This window comes from Prunus avium, chromosome 6, assembly GCF_965620075.1.
Source record: "Prunus avium chromosome 6, drPruAviu1.hap1.1, whole genome shotgun sequence".
Classification (NCBI taxonomy): domain Eukaryota; kingdom Viridiplantae; phylum Streptophyta; class Magnoliopsida; order Rosales; family Rosaceae; genus Prunus; species Prunus avium.
The window spans coordinates 32,103,566-32,121,369 of NC_142289.1; the positions used below are offsets into that span (position 1 = coordinate 32,103,566).

The 17,804-nt window shown below is 36.6% G+C and overlaps 2 protein-coding genes across 4 annotated transcripts; one reads left to right on the forward strand and one right to left on the reverse strand.

The window, feature by feature from the left end:
* The first annotated feature begins 877 nt into the window (after positions 1–877).
* On the forward strand, positions 878–3,941 carry GTF2H2 (general transcription factor II H2). Its single transcript, XM_021975541.2, has 4 exons — positions 878–1,252; positions 1,646–2,107; positions 2,400–2,775; positions 3,422–3,941. The coding sequence occupies exons 1-4, from the start codon at positions 977–979 to the stop codon at positions 3,568–3,570; spliced, it is 1,263 nt and encodes a 420-aa protein (XP_021831233.2). The 5' UTR covers positions 878–976; the 3' UTR covers positions 3,571–3,941.
* A 622-nt stretch (positions 3,942–4,563) lies between these two features.
* SIZ1 (DNA-binding protein with MIZ/SP-RING zinc finger, PHD-finger and SAP domain-containing protein) lies at positions 4,564–17,184 on the reverse strand. Of its 3 annotated transcripts, XR_015836750.1 has the most exons (18): positions 16,957–17,184; positions 16,685–16,817; positions 15,426–15,506; positions 14,678–14,720; positions 13,721–13,793; positions 13,334–13,496; positions 12,980–13,110; positions 11,897–11,965; positions 11,126–11,213; positions 10,958–11,033; positions 10,722–10,795; positions 10,417–10,524; positions 9,323–9,484; positions 8,616–8,720; positions 8,444–8,524; positions 7,117–8,332; positions 5,447–5,654; positions 5,208–5,346 (listed from the first exon to the last, which is right to left on the reverse strand). XR_015836750.1 is itself a non-coding variant. In XM_021975650.2 (17 exons), the coding sequence occupies exons 2-17, from the start codon at positions 16,706–16,708 to the stop codon at positions 5,204–5,206; spliced, it is 2,637 nt and encodes an 878-aa protein (XP_021831342.1). In that variant the 5' UTR covers positions 16,709–16,817; positions 16,957–17,183; the 3' UTR covers positions 4,564–5,203. The 3 variants fall into 3 exon arrangements, 2 of the variants coding, with proteins under 2 accessions (XP_021831342.1, XP_021831354.1); XM_021975650.2 differs by lacking the exon at positions 5,447–5,654 and having other exon boundaries at positions 4,564–5,346; positions 16,957–17,183; XM_021975662.2 differs by lacking the exon at positions 5,447–5,654 and having other exon boundaries at positions 5,209–5,346; positions 7,053–8,332.
* Positions 17,185–17,804: the final 620 nt, after the last annotated feature.

The window sequence follows — 17,804 nt, forward strand, 5'->3', positions numbered from 1 at the left end:
AAAAATAAAATATTTTCATTTTTCCTATGTATATTGAATGATAGACATACAAAAATTACTCCGTCTCGACATAACATAAATCTTCGTCTGCAAAAATGCTAGCAGAAGTTGTAAAGCCTTGTTCAACGTTAATTGATGAGCAAAGCACTAAAGAACTGAAGAAGACAACCCATTATAATGTATAAGGAATTTTATTTTATTTTTTTGGTCTGAAATGTATAAGGAATTGTTTCATCAAAGTTTGAGTTTTTTTTTTCCCCAACTTACATATTGCAATTTTGTTGTTCATATGATCATATCATTCTTCCCATGTCTTGCCCAAGACCAAGAAGTAGAGAAAGTTGGTTTTAAAAATTAAAAGAAAAAAGGATTGCTTTCTTTTTTTAATGAATCAGAAAATAGTTATCCTTTTTTTCTGTCTCATAAAATAGGATAATTATTTTCTTTTTCTTTCTTTTTGGGTTTCAGAAAATTGTTATCTGTGCTATATCATTAAAGAGAACCCTCTTTTCTTAATGATAGCATTCGAAACCCGTTGAAAGGACTTTGTGGCCAGGGGCAAGCCAAACTCCGAGTGTGATTAATCTCATCCTTCGGGTGTGGTGACACCTCATGGTATTTACCACACAAAAAAAAAAAAAACAAAAAGGAGAACTCTCTTTGTTAATTTCACCCAAAAAAAAGATGATAAAAAACAAAAACAAAAACAAAAACAACAATTTTAACCTTTTTATATTAAATAATTTTAATAATTAAAGGTAATAATGTAATTTTAACTTTCTAATCTTCCATTTAAAAAAACTAAAAGAAATAACTTTGTATTTAATTTGTTTGGAGAGAGAATATTTAGTTAAAAGAAAAAAAGAAAAGAAAAAGAAAAACCTAGGAAAATCTCGGTCCATTATGAACTGGTCTGTGGCTCTGTGCTCTGGGTCTCGTCACTCCAAGAGCCACAGCAATCCTGGTCAATCGAAACATGAACAACGGCGAGCAAAGACGCTTAAATGGAGAGGCAGAGGAAGACGAAGACGAAGACGATGCAAACAATGGAGGCCTCGCTGCTTGGGAACGAGCCTACGCTGATGAGAGGTCATGGGAGTCACTGCAAGAGGACGAGTCTGGGCTTCTTCAGCCCATTGACAACCAGACCCTTAAACATGCACAGTACCGTCGTCGCCTTCGTGCTGCCTCCACTGCTCGAATTCAAAAGGGTCTTATTCGTTATCTTTACATTGTTATCGACCTCTCTAAGGTATTTGATTCCCATTTGCTTAATACCCTTTTTAGCTCTAAGGAAATTTTGTTCAATTTTGGTTATGGGTCTGTCTGTTTTTGTTTAGAGAGAGAGAGAGTTTAGCTTATTTTTCTTTGGTTTGATCTGATGGAATTGGTTTTTCTGGAACCTTTTGTTTAGTAAAGTTTGGAACTTCAAATTGATTTGAAGTACATTGACTTTATTCTGGGTTGAAGAATGGTTAGAGCTGAGTGAGGACAACCAAGGACATTGGTTTATATCATCTTCAATCAATAATGAAAATGATACATTAAGATACATGGATGCAGAAGTTCTTTGATAGTTCTGAGTGATATGTATCTACTTAATTGATTTCAAATTGTTGCCTTTGGTTTCTTTTAATATTTGTAGGCTGCTGCGGAAATGGATTTTCGACCAAGCCGAATGGGCGTGGTTGCAAAACATGTTGAGGCTTTCATTAGAGAGTTTTTTTACCAGAATCCGCTTAGTCAAGTTGGCCTGGTGACTATAAAAGACGGTGTTGCCCATTGCTTAACGGATCTTGGTGGCAGTCCCAATTCTCATGTTCAAGCTTTGATGGGTAAGCTGGAATGCTCAGGTGACTCGTCCCTACAGAACGCATTGGATCTTGTACATGGGTATCTGGAACAGATTCCATCATATGGTCATAGAGAAGTTCTAATCTTGTATTCAGCTCTCAGTACCTGTGATCCAGGAGATATAATGGAAACTATCCAGAAATGTAAGAAATCCAAAATTAGGTGCTCAGTTATTGGTCTCTCAGCAGAAATTTTCATATGCAAACATCTATGCCAGGAAACTGGTGGCTTGTACTATATTGCATTGGATGAGGTGAGTTCAACTAAGTAACCCTACACTACTCAAATAACATGAATTCTGGTTTTTCAAGGCATTTGAGCACAAATTCTATCATCTGGATGAAACGTTTCTCAAGAATGACCTTGATGATAACCCAAAATAAGAAACAGTGTTGTCATAGAGACTGGAAAGTGGTCTTTAGTCTCACACTAAGATTTAACATTTAATTTTTTTTGAGTCTGATGTTCATCCAGAGTTATTTATTAGATTTAACCGACAAGTTTGTTTTTAAAACATTCATTCTGATATGTATCTCCTTGCATAGCCACACTTAAGAGAGTTAATCATGGAACATGCACCTCCACCACCAGCAATAGCAGAATTTGCAATTGCTAATTTGATAAAGATGGGCTTCCCACAAAGAGCAGCAGAGGGCTCTGTGGCAATTTGTTCATGTCACAAGGAGGCAAAGGTCGGAGGTGGATACACTTGTCCAAGGTGCAAGGCACGTGTATGTGACCTACCTACTGAATGTCGCATTTGTGGGTTGACGCTCATTTCTTCTCCTCATTTGGCAAGGTCTTATCATCATCTTTTCCCCATTGTGCCATTTGATGAGGTCTCTCTGTCACTACTAATTGATCAACAAAACAAGTTTCCTAGAGCTTGTTTTGGCTGCCAACAGAGTCTTCTCAATCCCGGTAAGTATTTATGTACATAAAATAGATCATTTGGAGCTTTTGCAATAAATTTGATCATACATGCATTTGAATGGCATTGCTACTGGTCATCTGTGTTTTTGTTTGGTTGTGAAATGTTGTAGATGTAGATCAGTCATGTTTTCTATGATTGTGTTGCTGTCAACATTGAAACTTCTGCAGGTCCAATAAGGAAGCTGGGGAGCTTAGTGATTCTTTGCCATAATGCAATTGTTCCCCAACATGTTAGCAGATGCTCCCTTAGGAAGCAGCATCTAGCTGCTTTTGAATGTAATAATGATAAGACTACTTAAGAGGAGAAGAGTCTAAATTGGAGTAGGTTGGATGATGAGAGAATGAGAGGCATCTTATCCCCTCCAAAAAGAGGCAGTAATAGAAAAGTGAAGGAAGAGAAAAGGCAATTAAAGTGAAAAGGTGAACTGGAAATTTGGCTCAACCCTTGATTATAAAAATCACAGGGAAAGAGTAGGAGCACCTCCCAAATAAAACTAAGTTATTCATTGATGTCATATATAAACCTTGCCTATGTTTTCAGCTTTTTACCGGTTGCATATGTGGAATGTCTTTGCCTATGTAACAGGCGGCATTACTTCCATGGCTTACTTCCTTTTCACTGATTATGACACAGGAAACAAACCCAGCCTTCGTGTTGCTTGTCCAAAATGCAAACATCACTTCTGCCTTGATTGTGACATTTATATTCATGAAAGCTTGCATAACTGCCCAGGTTGTGAGGGCGCTAGGCATTCCAAGATACCAAATTCTAACAAAGGATGAAGTACTGCTGCCTCCACATATGTGGTTGTCTCTCATGATTGTTTGTGCTACCCAAACTTATGACCTGGCTACTGTCACACGTGGCAGTGTTCAATCGGAGCTGCTGGGTGTCTCTGATGTTCTTCATCAAGCCTTACAAAAGAAAACACAGTAATTGACGGTACATTGATGAATCCGAGTTTCCATATTGCCATGAACAATAGTTTAAGAAACAGGAATTTTTTTCCTTGTTTGTTGCCGATACCGTTGCAGCTGAGGATTTGTTAGTCATAACTTCATAGAGGAGGGATTCGCATTTGAAAATGCAGATAAAGTACTGTGAATTTGGATAGAGCTGTTGTCTTTATACAAGTTTTGCTCCTGTTTGCTTTGGTTTTGCTTGGAATTGAATGACATTTTTTGCTCTCTGTTTGTTGATGGCTTCACATATGATGCAAGATTTATCTTTCATCTCGAGTAATCAAATTTGCTAATGTAAATTATGTAAACGAAAGACAGATTAAAAAGTTTTATTTATAGAATCATGCATTAATGTCTTCATATGGGTGTCCAAGTAATGGGAAATTTTCAGACCAAAAATAATTTTATAAGAAAATTAGCTTTAACCATTGAATCTACATCCAATGCATCACACCACATCAATGGTTGGGTGTTTGGAATATTGTGGGGGTTTGAATTTTTCCACGATATTTTACTGTCCTTCATTTGACGGAAAATCGATAACAGGCTCGTGCTAAAAATACCTCTGCTTGAAATTTGAAACATTTTCTTTGGCTGAGGAGCATGTTCATAGACTCAAAAGTCAGAATAACAAGAATTTCATCTATATATTTAAAAATTCTATAATTTCTATGTTGCCCCGCCATCGGAGGTGCAATGGCCTTGCTCTGTCCTTCAAATGGATCTCTATACGTTACTACAAATATCATGCCCGAGTAATGGGCACAAAAAATTCATTAAAACCATGCGAGACCATAAAGAGAAAAAAATCCATTTTGACAAAAAATGATTTCTCTATAAACAACGGAATCTGAGTGAATATTTACAGGCTATTGCTTCTCACTATAAAACCGAGACAAGGCAGCTATCTTGTATTTCTGTGATGGGGTTCCCCCAACTACATCCAAATATTTGAATTGATGGATTCAAATCACATATCTCCTGTACAATACCAGCACTGGACCTGCAGATCATTAAAGAGGACTTGAACAAGCCTCTGTTTCTGTTAAGTCAAACAGGCATCACGAACACAGCTGAAACGTGAACAGGATACTGAAAAACGATAAATGGCCTCAAGCTTACAAACCAAGGGAAAATTTTTGCAGGCGCTAGCAAAAGTTTTGCAATCATGCAGTCTATTTGGATGCCTTGTGTATTAAATCGCTTTGTTCTACCCCGGGTGCCTTGTGCCGCATCTAACACTTTGTTCTCCCCCAGGTGCCTTGTGCCGCATCTAACACTTCATCTCTTGTCAGGGACCAAATGTCTGTCAGCATTCTTCAAATTATAAACCCAAAACTAGATTCTCTGAGTCAATAATAAGATTACTCCAGGATATGCTTTCTATCCCAGGGAAATAAAATTAAAAAAAAGCCCAAAAGATAGTTCTCATAAAGAAAAAGTTCCAGTTCCTCTATTCAGAGTCCGAGTCAATAGAAAGATACAACCGCGGCCTGACAGAACGTTTTTGGCGAGGAAATGAGAAAGGACTATTTGATCTCTGCCTACTTGTCTTGTCAGATCTGCTACCGTCATTCATACCGAGAAGCAAAGAAGCTGCAGAAGGTACAACAGTGATGAGCCTAATGATCATTAAACTGCAAAGATTTCCAAAAAGGGAATGACAACAATACAATGGCTGGGACAATTTCCACACCCTTATATTGCTATAGCCAGTCTCTTTGATAAGGTTATTGTCTTTTCAACTCTTTCTATGCAGATTTCCTAAAAGAGAGAAATATTTTATAGATGAAGGCACAGAAGCATTCCTTTAGTTCTCTGTTAACCTCTATATTCTGGTCTCTGAAGAGGCTCACAAAGAATCTGCCTCTCTTCATCGTGCCTCGGTGAACATGGTTCAATTCCTGTTTTGCAAAGAAGCTAGAGTAAACTAGGATGTACATGAGGCACAAATGAGAAGAGCTTTAAAAGGTTGCACTCGGAGTACAGCAACAAGCTTGGAAGAGTTACAGGTTGGGCAGTGTCCTACTTGAATTGCATATTTTAGTCCCATGAGTTCATGAACTTGAATATGCGAGTCCACATGAGTTTGAGCTTGAAGAAGCTCAGTAACACTCACTTCATTACTCAATCTCACGAGATAGTGCTCACTTGTATAAGTGAAACTTACCGCCAAAAAGGAGATATCACTCGCTCATAAAACATAAGTTGTTCAAAGAAGAAAAAAAAAATTGACTATGTCTCACATTTTAAGCATGTTTATAATCTATTCTCTTTTAGTTCCTTCTACCTTTTTCCATGGTCATGAATCAAAAATTTGTGACATCATCAAACCGATCTAATAATTAAGTAAAAGCAAAAAACAATTTCTAATTGTGCTCAACGACAGAGCTAAGGCGTGCGATACAGTTTTGCTGGGTTGAACTCAACTGGTTACCCGATTCAATTACACGACTGAATTATGAAAAGGAAGATGTCAACCAGACTTCTAACCACTAGAATATGGTGAGAACTCTAGAACTCAGTTTTACTTAAAACCTTCAACCATTAGCATGGCACTCTAGAAGCATTAAGCTTTATAGAAAGACTTAAACTAGATTAAACAATTTAAGCTTGGCCACCTAATTGAAATAAATCAAAATATACACAAAACTATCATCACTAGCTTGCAAATATTCTGGAACTTGATGTGTTTTATTGTTTGTTTAATATTAAAAATAACCAAATTGGTTTTTTTCCTCTCTAATCTATTTCTTTGGTTTAAAGACTTTAAGCTTCAAAAGCTTGAAATAAGAAAATAACATATTTACTCTTTTTTTTATAGAGGCTCGGCCACGGAATTCAACAATATTTGAGAAAAAACTAATGATACTAATTAAACAGGCAGAAGCTTAGCCATGTAAGGGTTAAGAGACAATTGGGTGCAAATGTCATATGCTACCAACTTTTGTTTCTCAATAGTAGAATTAAAGTTATAAATATTACTATCTTTCTTATAAGAAACTTGCGAAATAGTTGAAAAGTCAATAACCTGGTTAAAGATGTTGTGGCTATAGCAATATAAGGATGTGGAAATAGCACCTGCCTGAACTATGTATACCGAAGGTGTTGCAACTGGAGAAAAGGAAAAATAAACACAACCCATTTCCTCCCACCCTCAAACCTTTTTTCATATCCAGTACAAGTTAAAAGGTAAAAATTTTGATCACCAATAGAGTAAAACCAGTTCTCAAACAAAACCTTCACAATGAAATCAGAGGTGATGTATATTAAACCATTAGCATAAATAACCAACAAGCTACCTTTAATGCCAATCATGAACCGATCTAAAACTCATTGTAGCAATTCTGTCGAGAGAGAACGAACCTGTGTCAGCCAAAGAATCCATGGCACCATCTCTGGATGGCATTTGCATTCTCGAATTTAATCCATTTGGAGTTGCAGGCGCACCATTAATGCCACTGGCATCACCCCCAAGCCTCAGAGAAATCCAATCATCAGTAGGGACACCATTTGACATATCAGCCTGATCTCTCAAATCAGAATGCACTGATGCATCTGATGGTCTCGTGGGAAGAAATATTTGAAGAGAGGGATCATCACCAGCAAAAGCCAATGGATTATCAACTAAGCCATCATTCATGTCAGCATCTGAACGACCAACAGAAGAATCAGGTACTAGTGTAGCAGATCCCATGGCAGTTTCTGAAGCCAAGGTGTATCCATTCATAGATGTGGAACAATTGATGGAACCATGAGGCAGACCAACTAGGGTATCTGGTACATCTGCCTCAGAACTAAATAATTGAAACCCAGGGCCTGATTGAGTTCCGGGAGCTAATGGTGGCCAGAGCGGAATAAAATCCTCCTCGTTGCCATTAAAAAGACCCAAGCATGGATTCCCACCAGTCCCGAGTGTGGGATCTTCACCATATGAATCAGCAATTCCAGAAGGGGCCACAGGAAAATTCATCCCGCCAGTATCATTTCTCTCACTCCTGTACATGGTTCCAGAGGGCATTATGTCGTCATCGGAATCACTTAGGACAATAACTTCTGCATCTCCTACAGTTGCAGAAGGATTTTGTCCAGAAAATCCATACGCAGAATCAACATTTAGAGAAAAGGAATCCATCTCAATTCCATTGTTAGTAGAGAAATCAAAGTTCCCACCACCATCCTGATTTACACTTGCATCTTCACCATCCCTACCACTTCCGGTGGCACTGCTACTCATTGGGATAACTTTTACTTCATGGTCTCCAAATGGCACTTGTAATCTATTATCAGAAGAGGTGTTCATATCTTCAGGTTTGCTGAATTCCCAAACACCATTGCGATTCTTCCTGATTCCTAGTTTCAAACCAGTATGACCTTCTGAAACACCTTCCTGTTTGACCTGCTTCAAAATTTCAGTTTTTGGGATAATTTCTTCATCTGTTGGGGCGAGTGTACTATCAGGAAGGTACCACCGCCCAAGTTCCCCAAGATCCCTACGCTCACTTTCACTCTTAGTCTTCACTCGCCAAGAACCATCAGGCTTCACCTCAATCTCTGCTACATCTTCTCCACAATACCTCATCTGTAACAACCCATGGCCGGAAAAAAAAACAGAAAAGAAGAAGAAAAAAAATGGATCAATAAAATGATACTTTAGAAACACAATTTTTTGTAGTGCATAAGAAGGCATTACCTTTGACGTGATACGATTAAAATATGGATCAATAATGACATTCTCCAGTGCATAGTTCTTAAGACAAATGGGGCATTGCCACTGCAATCATAAAGCAAAGCATGCTTTAAAACTAATAAATAAATAAATAAGGACAAAACAACCACATCTTTCATTTTGTGTAGAAGCTTGCCTTCCTTGACCGTTGATTCATTTCCACAAACACTTCAAGATCAAAACAGCCCATGTGAAGGCAGGGCTTGAATCTCCCAGCAACCTTCATTCTTGAACCACTCATCTATCAAATACATGCATAAACATACCCAATTCAGTCCCAGAAACAAATAGCACATATGAACGAAAGCATGAAAGGTGTTCCTCGACATAAGAAAACCTCTCTACACAATTGATATCCTGTACTACAGAATTACTACATTGAAAGTAAAATATAAACCACATTGATAGTATTGTTTGTGTTAGAACAATTAGAGTCAGCATCAGCTAATATTGGACTGTGCCATCAGTAGAGGGATGTTTATCTTTGGTACAACCCTAGGGAGAGGCACTCACAACATTGGAACTTGATGAAGCACTCTAAACAATTAGCCTAACAAGCACTATCGAGACAGACTCCTGATAATCGATATAAAAATTTGAAAGATAAGTTATAAGAGAACCCCTTGGTTATTCGTATGGTTGGCAATTCAAACATTCTTGAATCCAAGAGTTGAGATTAATTGCAATGCATATAATTCAGCTCATACACAAAAGTAAAATTCATAAAAAATATGACATTCCACAATGCATTATATAATTGTGTTAAATTTACTGGCTTCATAAACTCCTATAACGAAGTGCACAATTTTTGTCTCACAAAAGTTTATCAGAAAAATGATTTACCGGACAACGCAGATTGACAGTAAAAGAATCTGCAACAACTTCCAAATCACTGTCACTATCATCATTATCCATTGCAGTCCCGCCACCAACGCAACGACACACACGAGCAAGAGCATCTTCAAAACACTCACCATCAGACTCCTTGGGAATCACATTGAGAACCTAGAAAAATAAAATTCAAAATATTTTACTAATATAATAAATACTAAGGAAATACAATAACAAATAACTATTATCTGTTGGCGTAGACAAACTTGAACCTGTACAAGGACTGGCAGCAATATAAAACAAATACACCAGTCCTGTATATTTGCAAGCCATGTATAATTTTGAAATACATCTTTATTCCATTGATAAGTACGATCTTAAAGCTTCGACGCTAAGGTGACAAAACATCTTCATTCCATTGAATTCTCCCATCTTAAACAACATTTTACATACTGAAAAGTCCAAAACAGGCATACAAGCCTGAAACACTTTACATCAATAAAAGAGTTCCTAGGGAGTTCAACGACACCAGCTAGATCCCATGTTGATTCAAACATCTTTGCCAGCGCTGAGCATGCCAGAAATATGCATCTTTATGTTCCCACTGTCTCTCCTCCCATCAGCCACAATTTCCGGCTACCTCTCTTCCCACTTTTTGGTTTAAAATTAGTCCTAAAATGTCCCCCTGGATCGACACACCAATTTCAAACCCTCCATGCTCAAAAGAACATGTTTTGTATTTGGGTGAGAAAGAGCCAAAACAATGTAATCCATACACATTGCAAAATTTAATTTTTCTGCCCATCACTCCCGTTTAAAGCTCATTCTTTGCTGCACTAAAACACATTCCCAACATTTCCAAAGATCCCTGGAAAATATGGGGTACATCTCTAAAAGAAATTGACTTACAACAGACACACACACACACCCCCTTTTTCTTTCTCCATACTCATACTGGAATCACCAAAACATTGACATATTTGCAGGACTTCAAACGTCTCTTTTTCAGGTTACAACTTTTACAAGCATATACTAAAGAAACTACAAGATGCGTAAATACAAGCTCAACTATCCAAAAAAAATCATATTCAAAAAATCAGCACTACCTGTTGCAAAGTGCGTCTCTTCACAATACGAACCCCTAAGCAGAATATACGGGCATCACATCCTGTTAAGGAAATCTTATTAATTCCGTCTCTTGTGTATGGTGTGATCTGACAAAACAACATGAAGTACACTAAGATACTAAACACAGAAACAACTTGTTAAGTGTTTTGATTCACAGAGCAATCAGAAAATGCCCTGCAGTCACAAAGAAGTAATCTCATCGAAAATAGCAAGGTGATATGGGTTAAAAGCATGGAAAGAATACTGACAACTAAAAGCAAATAAATGTACAGGTGGAACTCACAATTGGACCATCATCACGACCATTAGCTCCGAGAAGTTGCGAGCCAGGTCTATTAATTGCACGAACAGGCATACCTGCGTATAATCCAGAGAAATCTCCAATGAAACACAGAGAGTACATTCAAGTAAATGCATTTACATATTCCAAATACATAACCAAAGTGACCTCTCTAAGACCACATTTTAGATTAAGCGCAAAATTCATCAATAAATGTCAAACAATCAGAATTACCATACCATTGACCTGTAGATCTGCATATTGCGGCCATTGCATCCTGAATGCAACTTTGTCATTTAGAAGCATACACCAAGCCTGCAAAATAATGCCAGAATGACAAATCAATGTATTTAGTGCCATGTACAAGGCCAATGATTCACCAATCAGCATTCAATACATTAACCAACCTGGACATCATATTCTTGTTTAGACAATAAGTCTTTGTCTGCCCTGGTGAGGTGAAATGGTTTCTCCACAGTTTGGACTGGGTTTGAACTGGACAATTTGCAAGGTCAATGAGGAACAATATCAGATGTAAAGTACAGCGTTCAAAACATGGATTGTGAAGTAAATACTATTAAGAAAATGCGCACAGATTATCAAAAAGGGGATTTTTCTTCTCTGTATGTGAGTGTACATAGATCTTTGTCAAGTAGTTCATAAGAATAATTCTACTTGTTGTAGAGTAAATCAAAAGAGGATAACATGGAGTTTTTGGCAACAAGACATTTAGTCATTTAAAAATATACTGGCTCATAAACAGTATTATGAATTGTGAAGTAAATACAAGCTACTCCCAAAATTATATCCTATGTATCATATTTTGGGCTAAGTCTCATACGCAAAGTAATGGCATCTTCGGGATGAAACTAATTGTTGCTTGGAATTAGAAAATTATTACAGGGCATGTGCATACTAAATACACATAAAACACATATAAGAAATTACTATAAAAAATGAATTCTGGATACAAAAGTAACTAGCTCCTAGAAAATCTTTTTTTCTCTTTTTGTAAGCAGATTTTCCAAAATTCCTGTCTACCAAACACAAAAATTTAGCTCAACTTTCCTCCTCTTGTCATCAATAACTAAATAGCTTAAAGACAAACAGGGAAAACAAACTACTATGAACTTCAAATATCCTAAGCTTAAAGTCCATGCAAAGACTGATCCACTCACCCATCAGTTGGACTATTTGTAACATTCAACTTAACAGGATGTAAAGGATGTTGAATAGTTACCCAAAACCTGAATAAGAAGAATCAAATGGTTAAGCCAAAGAAAAGCCATAGTTTAAAAATGACAAAGAATTTGCACTGTTAAGTTTAAGCAAAGTGAGGCAATAGCCATTACATCAATAAGGTCAAGGTAAAATGCCGAAAGCCACATGGTAAAATCAGGCATAATCATTATGTTGGGGCGAATTTTTGCCACTTAGATCCAGCTAATGTCATACCAACCACTAAATTATACCCCATAATGATCTAAACAAATCCTCTCCTCCTTGCCAAAATGGCACCTTCAACTACACTCGTTAATCATTGTAGCTAGTTCATTTCTCAAGTGATGCTCAAAAAAGCAAGCAAACAATCAAGAAGAAAGACACTCTAAGCCCAAAGTGAGACCTAGTTGACACCTGAAAGACATGTCTGCTCAATGTCGATTCTTTAATTTTGGTTTCTTCTGACTAGTAGAATAGCTTTATTCAAATTTGGACAGTGAAAAATTTTAGCTTCTTTTAAAATGATTTGAATGGTCAATTTCGGATGATTCAAAAGATGACATACTATCCAATGATTATACCAGAAAATAAATGTCATATGAAATAAGACCAGCCTGTAAGCTGTGTAACTCAGAATCTAAAGTTATCATCTTCATGACATACAATTTTCTCAAATATTATGACATTTAAGAGAAGCTAACCATGGTATTGTAAGCTCACGACTAGGAGAGATTAGCAACCCAAAGGGAAAAAATGTTCAAATGTTCCAATGGTACATAAATGGAGTATAGGAGGTTATAGAGGTCATAACACCAAAATGACATATTGCATTGATGCACAGATGCAGTGATATGAAATATGCTAACATCATAATATGGAAGATTTAGCCCAACTTAGAAATGAGAAGAAGTTGGGAGAGAGGCTCAGCACGTATGAGTTAAACAAACCCCAAAACCCAAAAAAAAAAAAAAAAAAATTGGCTTTGTGGAAAAATTAATTATAAAGAGTTTTTATAACAAGAGAATACTGGTGCCACATACGGATCAGCCCGACTTAGTCGACACATTTCACAATAAAATAATTCGGGAACTGGTAGATTGCCTTCCACAGGTTTCTCTGGAATAATAACACAACTCATGTGTTGCCACACTTGGCATCTTGGATCTTCACACTGCCATTAAAGCAACCAGAAAAGGGAAAACCATAAGAAAGGTGCAGTAAAGGTGTTCAAATGAGAAAAAGTTTCATGTAGAAATAGTAGGTCAAATGACAAAAGGACTGGGCATATAGAAGGCTAGTGTTTGTTAATCAAACACTTGTTTGTGTGTTTACTAATACAAAGAACCATGCTACATCTAAGGAGACTCAAGAAAATATGAAAATTTGAAGCATACCTTGATCATTGACTCTGTTTCTAATAAACGCCCACAGAGACAGCGAACCTTTATTTCTGACTGAAAGGGATCCTCAATTTCACCTTTTATTTTCACATTACTGCTGTCAGAGATGCATTGTCCCTTTGATGCTAAATCAGGGGCCCCAGGAATCTGCATTTTTCTGGAAAAAAGAAAACAAGAGAAAGTCAGAGGAAAGAGAAGTAAACACACACATCTGATTACATAGATTATGAAACATATAGGAGAACTGCAGCTCTACATGATATCATTACAAGGGATAGGTCAGTAACTAAGGAGTTAACTAAAACAAAAGGCAAAGGAAGAGAATATTCCAGCCCCTTAATAAAATCATGCAACAAATATATGACAAATATGAGAACATACCTATAGGTGTCATCTACAAGTTCTGCCACCTGTTCCTTTCTAACTGTATTCTTCTTTGGCCACATTTTAGAAACTGTACATAAATAGAAATAAATACAGTAAAAAAATCAGACATGGAACATATCCAAAGAATTAAAATCATGTGATGTTACAAAATCACAAAAACAATTATTCAACCCACCCCATCCCCCAAAACCAAACCAAAAAAGAAGATTAAATAACACAACCCAATCATAAAAAATTAAAATTAATACAGTTCAGCTCATAGAAGTTAAAGCCAAGGACAGTTCAAGAAACTTATTTGGGTAGACAAGAAAAAGGAAACAATCATTAGGATCGAAGATTTTAACAATCAACAAACTATCCAGCTGTAGAATCACTTGATTCTATATCGTTATTTGTGTCTCAACAATTGAATGATTGGATGACAACCCTTTATTCTATGCAAAAAGATTTAACAGAAGTGTCGATAGCACCAATTTACTTCCACTGGATTTACAACTAAAATGTCCTCACTGGTTTCCTGAAATATAAAATGTTCTTCAAGAAAAAAGAGTCATAATTCTAAGATTCTCAAACATCAGATACAAGAGCCCCACTCGTTTTTAGGTCAGTACAATACAAGACAAATAGCAAGTGAAAGCCACTTCATACAAAATACCATTAGTGTTAAACATATGTACCATGCTGACAAAGATTACATGTCATACGAAGTACAACAAATTATGACACGAGGATTCACAGCATCGAAGAATTTATTATAAAAAATAATTGAGAACAAAATAGTCATAATTTCTTATATGTACTACATGATGGATGATGAAAAGGAATTATCCATGTTTACCCCAACAGATTAGCTACATTTATAAAAACAAGCAGTATACCCAATCAGGACTGTTATTGGAACAATTAAAGCATCTGAACCAGAAAGAAAACAATTCGTAAAGAACCATTTACCTTGATCTTCAGAAAGAAGTGCTAATATCCGGTCAACAAGATCCTGCATAATAGACATTGGTGAATCAGACAACGGTCTTCCCTTACAACATTCATTTTAAAAACCAGGTAAAATGGCTTCAGAAGATACCATCGTAAAAAGTAGGCTACTTTTTATGGCAATGAACAGGCCACATTTGGGCCTAAGTTTACTTATTTTATACAAGAACAGAAAATTCCAGCAAAAAATATATCCAAATAATTTGACAGATCCATGCACTCAAATGCCGTCACGGAAAGGAATAACAATAATAAATCCATCTTGACTGTTGCAATATTTTCATTGGATTGACAGTTGCAAACTTAAGTGATCGGAGGATTTTATTTTTTATTTTTTGGGGTTTGGGGAGAAACAGAGAGACTTGAATTAACCAGGCAACTCGGATAGTCATCAAGACTGATAGCACAGAACACAATATGCAATAATTTCTTTCTAAAACACAACAATAATTACATATCAAGGAAGATTTCAATCCAACCAGAACAAATTGCACCTAAAGTCAAATATAGAATATATTAATAGAGCCTAAATTCTTTCATAGGAGTACTAACAAGAACCATAAGAGCCACAAAACGTGACTTCCTGTGAACTCAAAAAAATTTCGCCACTGTGGCACAAAATGCAGTGGCAAGGTGAGTACATGGATAATATCCACAATCTATGAGAAACCAACATCGCAGCACAAAAGCGGTCTTTCTGGCATCTCACCTGCTTCTTCCCCTGCTTTGAAAGGCTTAATTGGGTGAGAACATCCTTGAGCTCTTTTATTCGAAAATATGCCAATTTTTCCTGCAGTAGTAAACCAAAATTCTAATAAGTTCACCGCAGCAATAAGTAACATTCCACCAGTGGGGACACCAAAACAATTCACTACAATAGTAAGCAAATATGGAGGTATGAATAACAACTCTGATAACTAACTGCAAAAGTACGAACAAACACCGATATAATTAACAACCGCAACATCATACACTCTCTACCTAATCAATTTTTGACTTCCTACAGTGAAATAAATAGCTAAATCACCCTTTTCTCAAAAAATTCATCGCATCTGCACTACTACCTACTGTTGTGATTCTGAAAGAAATAAGTCACTAACTCCTTTGACAAACCAAACCACGCTAACAGATAGATGATGCTTTAAACAAACGAAATTAGACATACTGTACAAGTGACCATATACAACCCAATCTCTCTCTCTTTCCTTCAAATGATAGAGCCAGTAAACCCAACCATACTCATCCAAGGAAAACTGTAGATAGATATTATGAATTTCAGAAGCTCAATTTAACATGAAAACTGTCTGCTTCAATGAAATTAAAAGTTGCATGAGATACTTTAACATAAAAATATAAAATATGGGGCATGGAAAAAAAAAAAACTTGCAGCCAAGTATGTAACTAGATTTACTACACTTTCTTAAAAGCTAATTCCCCATCAACACTACTTGCCCGACTATTCGTGATCAACTGTTTTCAAGTAAAATGTCTTTGCCTGCTTCCTCACATTTCTCTATAGTTAAATCTTTCTTCTTGTGTCATCCATTCACACCTTATGCAAATCACACAGGCAACAATAAGGGAAAAATTAAAAATAAGCAAAAAGATATCATACCCAACTACATTATGTCATATACTAATTGGATAAAAGACAAACCAATTGACAAACATAAAGCTGTTAATTAAGCTTATTTCGAAATGCTTACAATCATGCCAGTTGCATACTGGTTGACTAAATTCACTAAAGTAAAACAAGACCACAATTGACTAAATTAACAATAGCAAAGTAAAATTTCTGAAGCAAATGTTTTACCAAATGCCAAAACCACATCCACTACAATACAACTACAAAATTGCATCCATCAAATTGCATAAGAATCAACACAAACTTAATATCCCAGCAAATTTCAGAACAATAATCATCAAGAAAAAAAAATGTAATCAAATTGCAACAAATCAACTAAATACCTTGCAACTAGCTACCAAATCCATTTTCACCACCAAAAATTAATGCCCAAGAAGTGCAAAATCTTCACCGGACCAATTATTTAATCAACCACCAAACCAAACAAACCAGCACATAGCCTCCACGAGGATCGATCTAACCAAAAAGAAAATCCAAAAACAGATTAATCAGAACCAGAAAAACAAAAACAAAAACATTTCAACTGAAAGTCCTGGATTGAATAGCAACAACAGCATGCACACAAAAAATCCATAGAAACCGATTGAAATCTTACTTGGGTGAACGAATTGGGGGACGAAGTTGAGGGTTTTTGCTAACGCCGACTCTACTCCTCTTCGTCCCTGTTGTTATTGTTTCGCGTTTTGCGTTTCTTTTTGACCGAGACCCAACCAGAACCAATCCCCCAATTACAAAGTTCGGACGTATCGCCGATTATCCAATCCGGTTTTTTCACGGGGACAGGTCCGGGTTCGGTTTCGGTGCGCTCACGTGTATGTTGTATGCCACGCCCTCCCAGCTCTGGCTTCTTTTTAGCCTTAGGTACGGCTACGGTGCGGCTCTTCGGTCTGATAGAATAGTGCTGTACCCCGCTAAGATCTCGCCACGTCAGTAATCACTAAATAAATTAAAATAATCGCTTTTCATTTTTTATTAATAACCGTACAATTAGGTGTTCGATCATAGTGGACTGGAAAAAAGCATGCACGAGAGAATCAGGAAAGATGGAGGAAGGAGCACGGAACGATCGCTTGTGGGTCCCGCAGGAGTACCAATTTTTCTTTTTTTTGGCACATGCATGAATTATTCATATAGAGAAATTACTACATTTCTTTTTTCTTATATGTTTTTTTTTTTTTTGAGGAGAAATTATCAAAAGGCAGATGGGAAAACTCCGAGCGCCGCGTTAAAAAAGATGGACAAAGCGAGAGGGGGGGCCCACAGAACGAAAAAGTGGAAAAAGTCATTCCAACAAATTGAACAACTTGAATTTGAGATTCTCTACAAATCGCTTGGTAAAAAATTGGATTTGGTTTCAATCGCACTTCCGATTGCATTAAGTTCAATGAGTTTTTGTAACTATTTCAATCGGACTGTAATATCTTGAGTGATATTGGGAGGTTG

Excerpts from the sequence above, each read along its gene's own strand:
- GTF2H2 (XM_021975541.2), top strand. The coding sequence starts at position 977 with ATGAACAACGGCGAGCAAAGACGCTTAAATGGAGAGGCAGAGGAAGAC. Across the intron at positions 1,253-1,645 it reads TTGTTATCGACCTCTCTAAG|GCTGCTGCGGAAATGGATTT; the intron begins GTATTTGATTCC and ends TAATATTTGTAG. Across the intron at positions 2,776-3,421 it reads ACAGAGTCTTCTCAATCCCG|GAAACAAACCCAGCCTTCGT; the intron begins GTAAGTATTTAT and ends ATTATGACACAG.
- SIZ1 (XM_021975650.2), bottom strand. The coding sequence starts at position 16,708 with ATGGATTTGGTAGCTAGTTGCAAG. Across the intron at positions 13,111-13,333 it reads AAACAGAGTCAATGATCAAG|TGTGAAGATCCAAGATGCCA; the intron begins GTATGCTTCAAA and ends CTTTAATGGCAG. Across the intron at positions 10,796-10,957 it reads TGCAGATCTACAGGTCAATG|GTATGCCTGTTCGTGCAATT; the intron begins GTATGGTAATTC and ends GATTATACGCAG.